Consider the following 8074-nt stretch of genomic DNA (forward strand, 5'->3'; position numbering starts at 1 on the left):
TAAATTCTTAGAAAAAAATAAATAAATAATTGGTGAAATAATTGGTGAAACAGGAAAGAAAATGGTCAGATATATTGAAGAAACCAATCATCTAATTAGCAAACTCTCCCTTCAGGTGCTCTGTGTGTGAAGGCTGGTGGTATAGATGGTAGTTCAGCCAGCCAGGATGCAGAGTGGCTCAGACAGTTTGATGTTTCTCTGCCAGGCTGCACTCTGAAGAAACAGGTGGACATCCTCTCACTCATCAAACAGGTAGGCCACATTCTCGCTCTTTCAGGGATGTGAATATCCCTTATTAATCAGAAAGTTCCTTTTCTGATATTCCTCCAATAGACAGGCCTGTTCCTCAGCCAAAACATCCCTGAACAGCATTGCTCCAGACTGGCAAACCCGAAATGTATGGCAATCAATGGATTAGGTTGAACATGAAAATATGTTGAATCATGCTTTCTTGCTTGGGACATGTTAAAGGAAACAACGTATTTACTGAATGCCATATCAGTAGTGTACTACATGCAGCTCCTAATAAAGCACTGTGAATGACTTTATTGAGCTCATTTCACACAATAAAAAGGTGATGCCCGTGGGGGGAAAAAATTGGTGTGCGATCAAATCATGGGCTGGACTTTATTGCACAAGTGCCACCAGGGTAAAATGTTTGTTTGGAGGCCTGCTGTACAGTCTCCCTATGATACAACCCTATATATTTATTAGGGGTGTACCGATTCACCGATACGGAAATCCAAAGTTGTGCTATATATCCATTGGCTATGTCATAGATCATGGCCGTCCCCTTGTAATCTGATGGTGGTAGATGCCTAATCTCCCTTATGGCTCAAATCAAGTGCCTACAGTGTATAGTGTACACCATAGACATACTTAATTTCCACACACAGATTGCTTTGAGTGTCTGGAAATGGAGCTATATAAATCATATACATTAGTCAGGTTAGCTACAGACCTTTGCGCATGGCCTTTTTTGTTAAATGTCAGGAGATTCTTCAACATGTTAATTTCTCTCTCAGGAGTTCCCCGAACAGGAGGACAAACCGGTTCAGCACTGTTACACCACCAACGTGTCTGACCTGGATGTCCGTCATCTCCCCGTCATCCCTGTCCAGGATTCCCCGCCCTCCTCTCCCTCTCCTCCTCCTGCTCCTCCTAGTGAACCTGAGCCTCCCACACAGCCAGCTTCCCCCTCCCAGCCAGCTTCCCCCTCCCAGCCAGCCTTTCCCTCTCAGCTAGCCTTTCCCTCTCAGCTAGCCTTTCCCTTTCAAGTTCCCTCCAGCCCTGCTCAGACCACCATTCAGGTCAAAACGGAGCCTGCCACTGTTCAGATCAAAACGGAGACTGAGGCTGAGGAGGCCATCCTTCCCCCTCCTGACCCTGTCCCTGTCCCCAACTCTGACCCTGGTGCTGACACTAAGGCTCCTGTTCTTGACTCTACTGATGCTGAGGCTCCTGCTGCTCAGGCGGACTATGATGCCACGACGGCTGACCAGCCAGCCCCCCATCCCCAGGACACCCCCACCTCCCCCAAGGTGAAGCACCGCAGCAGGCCCCTCTCCCCCGACCCTGAGGAGATGGTGGTCCGGCCCAAGGTGAAGAAGTGGAAGGGCCTCCGCTGGAAACGTCTCCAGATCGTCATCACCATCCGTAAAGGAGGTTCCAAGAAGGAGAGCAGCCGTGGGGTCTCCGAGCTCATGGAGCGTCTCCGCATCACCCTGAGACCTGACAAGCTGCCCCGGGACAAACGCAAGTGCTGCTTCTGCCACGAGGAGGGCGACGGCGCCACGGACGGCCCCGCCAGGCTCCTCAACATCGACGTGGACCTGTGGGTTCATCTCAACTGCGCCCTGTGGAGCACGGAGGTGTACGAGACGCAGGGAGGCGCGCTGATGAACGTCGAAATGGCGTTGAGGCGCGGGCTCCGCACCCGCTGTGCCTGCTGCCAGAAGACGGGCGCCACCAACAGCTGCAACCGCCTACGCTGCCCCAACGTCTACCACTTCGCCTGCGGCATCCAGGCCCGCTGCATGTTCTTCAGGGACAAGACCATGCTGTGCACCCAACACAAACTGAAAGGGCCCAGCGAGGAGGAGCTGACGGGCTTCTCCGTGTTCCGCCGGGTCTACATCGAGAGAGACGAGGTCAAGCAGATCGCCAGCATCTTACAACGCGGCGACCGCATCCACCTGTTCCGCGTAGGCGGCCTCATCTTCCACGCCGTGGGCCAGCTGCTACCGTCTCAGATGCAAGCCTTCCACTCCCCGACCGCCATCTTCCCCGTGGGCTACGAGGCTACCAGGATCTACTGGAGCACGCGGGTGCCTAACCGCCGGTGTCGGTATCGTTGTCGTATCAGTGAGACGGAGGGAAGGCCGCTGTTCGAGGTACGGGTGCTGGAGCATGGACAGGAGGACCTGCACTACCGCGACACCAGCCCAGAAGGTACGTTCTCTGTCCCCACACCCAGAGCCTGCTCAGACTGCCTCTGTTGCAATGTCCAATCACACAACTGACCACAGTTTGGGTTAATTTGTCTAAATTGCCATTGATTTGGAATTGAGTTGCCATTTTTTGGGGTAATTGCATCATTGCACCATTGCAACACAGCCATGTCCGTAATTAAAATGGAATTGACTCTGGTCTGTGACCATGTCCTGTGTTTTTCTGCCTTCCCTCTAGGTATCTGGGACAGAGTGGTTAAGTCTGTAGCTAAGCTGAGAGAAGAGTCTGCCATGCTGAAGCTTTTCACTGACCATGTGAAGGGAGAGGACATGTACGGCCTCACGGTCCACGCCGTTCTTCGCATCACTGAGTCGGTAAGAAGTCCTTTCACCAAATCAGAATCACCATTTGGCTTTTCCCTCCTCTGCTCTCATTGCTTCCATGACACCAAGTCCTGTGTCTCCAATAACACACACTATTGCCCATTCGGTGCCCTACTTTGCACTACAGCTCTGGTTAAAAGGAGTGCACCGCAGAGGGAATAGGGTGCCATCGGAGGTTTGGATCATGCTTTTTCATCCTTGACTTCACTAACATCCTTTGTGTTACGTTATTAGTTGCCTGGAGTGGAGAGCTGCCAGGACTATGTGTTCCGATACGGTCGCCACCCTCTGATGGAGCTGCCGCTCATGATCAACCCCACCGGCTGCGCCCGCTCCGAGCCCAAGATCCTCACACACTGCAAGAGGTAAGACTGCAGTATAGTCCTCCATGTAGATGACATAGATATGATAATATGCTGTAGCGATTAACTTTAGTCTGATCAAGATCCTCACACACGGCAAGAGGTAAGACTGCAGTATAGTCTTCCAAATAGATTTATAGTTATAGAAAATAGTAATAAATAGTATACTAGTATAGAAAATATAGGTGATCTAGATATCGATAAGCAGTGGTTGTCAGCTGGTATTGCACTTGGGACCCAAATAAGACCAGATTGTCTCAGTCACAACTCAATAATTGCATTTCAATTTTTTGGGGCCAAATTGGCCAATTGGGAAGCAGCAACTTCTTTGAATGCTATATTGATAGTAAATGTAGCAATTTATGTGACAAGAGAACAACATTCCCACCTTTTCCATTGACAATAATCCATTTTGCCTGTATTCTTGAAGACAAATTTGAGTTAGCTGACTGGTTTGAGACCACAACGTCAACCAAATCTGCTGCTAATAGCTCTATATAGAAAATTCTAGATAATTGAAGAAATTGTTTATTTCAATTATTCCAAAATGTTCATTATCATTTCTATACATGTTCTATCTGGCTTTAGTAGTGTAAGTTCAGACTGGAGTAGTTTTTATCCACCACCAAAAAATATACATCCTAAAATATTTATTTTACTCAGACACCAGCAACCCATTTGAAATAGATACGTGGTGTAGAGAAACTAGCTGTGTGGTCTGTTAGTAGTTGTTTATACAGTTGTTAGTTCGGGCCCATTCTGATTGGTCAAAAAGTGTGTTCCATGCATTAAACACAATAATGAGGGCGCTCTCCCTCACTGTTGACCTAAATGTCCTAAAAAAAGAAGTTTAAAAAAGTGTTTAATCGAATGTTCTAATGAGGAGTGACACTGAAACATTTCTAAACTGAATGACATGATGACTGTGCAGACTGACTCTGATCTAGTTCTGTGTCTCTATCTCTTAGGCCTCACACCCTGAACAGTACGTCCATGTCCAAGGCCTACCAGAGCACCTTCACCGGCGAGATCAACACCCCCTACAGCAAGCAGTTTGTCCACTCCAAGTCCTCCCAGTACCGGCGCCTGAAGACCGAGTGGAAGAACAACGTCTACCTGGCCCGGTCCCAGATCCAGGGCCTGGGGCTATACGCTGCTAAGGACCTGGACAAACACACCATGGTCATCGAGTATATAGGAACCATCATCCGCAACGAGGTGGCCAACCGCCGCGAGAAGATCTACGAGGAACAGGTGGGTGGCTCGAGTAGACACAGTCTTTTGTCTGTTTAGTTCCCCTCCAGGCATAACTGTGATTTGAATTGTTGATTTTACACAAAAACTTAACCAAAGGGTGAAAAGACCGATATAGGTTGTAATATTTGTTCATAGTCAGTTTCAGTGGATTGGAGTGTTTTAGAATGACCTCTCTTCCTGCTTGTTTTCTTCTAGAACCGTGGGATCTACATGTTCCGCACCAACAACGAGCATGTGATCGATGCCACTCTGACTGGCGGCCCAGCTCGGTAGGTGTTGGAAGTGTACTTTCTCTTTTTTACCCCTATTGTGTTTGTCCCGGTCTCACCCTCCTGTTTTCTTCTTCAGCTATGTCAACCACTCCTGTGCCCCCAACTGTGTTGCCGAGGTGGTGACGTTTGACAAAGAGGACAAGATCATCATTATCTCCAGTCGCCGGATCCCCAAGGGAGAAGAGGTGAGACCACAGAGAACCCTGGTCAATATACAGCTTCCTTCACCAATTTAAAAGCCCTAAACTGTCTCTTTGGGGGTCTTGGTTGTGTTACAGTAAAGCAGTGTGACTACTGTTGATGTAATAGTGATATTACAGCACAGTGTTGTTGTTGACCTTCTCTGTCTCTTCTCCTAGCTGACGTACGACTATCAGTTTGACTTTGAGGACGATCAGCACAAGATCCCTTGCCACTGCGGAGCCTGGAATTGCCGAAAGTGGATGAACTAAACGAACAGGGAAAAACAGAGGAGAGAGAGAGAGGGGGGAGTCCCTTCTTTCTCCTGGGTGTCAGAACAGAACACTCCTGCTGCGCCAAAGCCTATAGTCTTTAGAACTACTTACCCAGTTCATAAGCTGACGAACGAGGAGGGAAATCTAACCTCCAAATCAATAAGAGGAAGACGTTTGCATTCACACCTGTAGCCAAAGGTTTGAAGAGCATTACTGATTCTAAACGCAAACAAACCCACCTCTATTGACATCCAGCCGAATGGTGGGACAATCTCTTTGTGGATGAACAGTGTCCTCTGCCAAAAGCAACTCTTTCCTCTACCTACCTACCGCTCCCCCCTTCAACAACTATGGCTGGAATACAATCCTCTAAACCTACCAAATGTTCTGATTCTATGTGATATCAATACTCTCTTAGGACAGATCTCACCTAGAGCTTTGAAGAAAGAAGCCATTTTAAGTACTAAGAACAAACGAATGCATTTTTTTTTAGGGTCTTACCTATCCTATTCTTCTCCCCCTGCACTCCCCCTCTTCCTAACCTAACCCTTAAGGAAAAGACACTCTCCCGTTGTCATTGGTGGAGATTGACTCCCCAACGTGGATATTATTGGCTAGCTAGACAATCCTGAAGACAGTGGCTCTGAGTCTGTATAGAAGAACTATGTATCGCTGATGGAGACGGGAGTAGAAAGATGTCGGATACAATAAAAGTTGACCTCTAGAGGCACCAGACATAAAGGTTTCATTGGCCTGACCAGTCTACCTCATTGATCTAGTGGGAGTGACTGCTTACTTTGTGTAAAAACTGCTACTGTGGAAAGAGGGGAAGAAAGGGGTCGGTGGGAATGTTTTTATTAGGCTAATAATATAGCCTTCTCGGACAAGCAGGGAAACTTAACTAGCAGCCGGTTTGCTCTATTCTATGCTGATTTTACAATAATGAGCCAACAATATTACTCCTCATTAATTATCTATACAGACGGAATAAATTATATGATCATTTTTTTAAAGATATCCCATTAAGATCAATCACAAGCTTAACAGGTATCACGAGATGACTCCTGATCATCCTGGATTTCATGTTGTTGCCCTTCTCTGCATATTTATAACACATTTAGATATCATGCTTTTTAGTTGACTGAATGCGCAGTAACATCTAACCTTGCGTTCTGGGGGACTGAGCGAGGGATTGGTGCGTCAACGCGTAAAGCGAAGCAGGATCGCTGCGCTAATTTAGTAAGTCGTCTTTGGCAAGACGATCAAGTTCAACTAATGAGTGCGAGAAGTGTAACGTACGCTTGCTGCTTTATTCCTTCTGGTCACACGTTAAGCAGAAACCTTGCGGGTAATAATGCAAGACTACTATCCCGTTTGTGTTCCACCTTTTTAGTCCTTGAAATCCCATCTGCATTTTTTATATTTTATTTTCTCGAATGACGTCAACCATGAATCTAGCATCTTCCTCTCTATATCATGTAGTGGACTGTTGTAAACTTTTTTACTGTAGTTAGTCTTTCTCTGCCTGGCCCTGCCTGTCTAACCACACCACAGCTAGGTGTGTTTCTAAAGATCCCTGTGTTGTGGTTTTCTAGTGGTAGTACGGTCTTTTCTATACTGGAGTCTTTAATCAAGGGCAGGGGAAGACTTGTCAAAAACAAACAAAAAAAAGGGCATTTTTCTTTTTTAAATGAAATTAATAACAAAGTAGATCTTCAAAGGGGAGAGTTCTGAAGTCTCCATGGTGATGTCCCCTCAACCCTGACCTAAAACCTCACGTAAGAAAAATGCAAAAGTGTACAAACTGTATATATATTCTATAGGGGGGCAACAAACTCTTTATCCAACCCCTTTTTAATCAATAAAAATCTAAAATTGTAGAGAAATAAAATTGATGAAAGAAATCAACCACTGGATATCATTTTATCAAAGATTATGCTGTGTGTGTGTGTATATATATAAATATATGTAAAATGGAGTGTTTTTGCATTTACCTGTTTTTCTATTAGCATTTTTTGCTATAAGCTTTCAAAGACAGTTTGTTAAAATAGGTATGTGAAGATGTCAGGTCTTGACTTGGATGAGAAGCCAAGAGTGAAAGAATGTTGTAGATGCATAATGGAAAGTTGTCAAGATTATTACAACAATGAGAAATCACTTGAAGGGTGCATAGCATTTGTGTATTTATGTCAAATTGTTCATTTACTTTTAATTTATGCTACTAGTCAATTTTACCAAAACCTCTCCCTTGGTCACAATTTGATCATTAGTATACAGAAAATCTTTAACTTCTCCCTGGCTAGGATATTAGTTAAATATGATTGGTGTTTAATCTTCCCTATAGAAGTGAATGTGTTGGTATACCTTGTGAAAACAGGCTACTCGGTCTGATGTATGTTACGACTAAATATTCAAAGTTAACCCAGTACTTACCTGAGAATAAATTGCACTCAATAGTACTTCTCTAAAAGTGGTAGATATTGGGAAAGTATGAGTCAGTGCTATTTTTTTCTTGTCCTGTTTATTTGAAGGGAAGACCATTAGACATTTTGCCGCTCACTGGATTTTAGCCTAAGTAACTTCTTCCTACCATCTATCATGTTTGAATATCTAATTTAAGTTTTCTGCATATCTTAAATTAAATAAAGAGCTTGCTAAAAGTTGAACTTTTTTTACCTAACTTTTTAAAAATGTTTTACATCTGTACAGCTGAGCTACTTAAGGGAATATGAATACTTTTTATTGTATGTGGCATGTTTTGTATGGATATAATTTTGAATTGTACATAGAACGACAGAGGTTTTCTATACAGCCCCCCCTTCCCCCATCCATTTGTCTCTGCTTTTATTTCTTTTAAAGAAAAAATAAAATGCATTTAAATATAATTTGGAATC

The 8074-nt window shown here is 44.7% G+C and overlaps 1 protein-coding gene across 5 annotated transcripts in view; it reads left to right on the top strand.

Moving 5' to 3' along the window:
• kmt2d (lysine (K)-specific methyltransferase 2D) overlaps nt 1–8065 on the top strand; it is a 41789-nt gene extending 33724 nt beyond the window's left edge. For 3 of the 5 annotated variants that reach the window (XM_052482461.1, XM_052482463.1, XM_052482462.1), the window contains exons 43-50: nt 116–252; nt 1026–2451; nt 2689–2825; nt 3069–3199; nt 4144–4450; nt 4649–4722; nt 4802–4910; nt 5085–8065. In XM_052482461.1, coding sequence (XP_052338421.1) covers nt 116–252; nt 1026–2451; nt 2689–2825; nt 3069–3199; nt 4144–4450; nt 4649–4722; nt 4802–4910; nt 5085–5177 — 2414 coding nt within the window. In that variant the 3' untranslated portion in view covers nt 5178–8065. The remainder of the gene's footprint in view (nt 1–115; nt 253–1025; nt 2452–2688; nt 2826–3068; nt 3200–4143; nt 4451–4648; nt 4723–4801; nt 4911–5084) is intronic. The other 2 variants (XM_052482464.1, XM_052482465.1) reach the window with 1 other exon arrangement.
• The last annotated feature ends 9 nt before the right edge of the window (nt 8066–8074 follow it).

The sequence above is a fragment of the Oncorhynchus keta genome, chromosome 27, assembly GCF_023373465.1.
Source record: "Oncorhynchus keta strain PuntledgeMale-10-30-2019 chromosome 27, Oket_V2, whole genome shotgun sequence".
In the NCBI taxonomy this organism is placed as follows: Eukaryota; Metazoa; Chordata; class Actinopteri; order Salmoniformes; family Salmonidae; genus Oncorhynchus; species Oncorhynchus keta.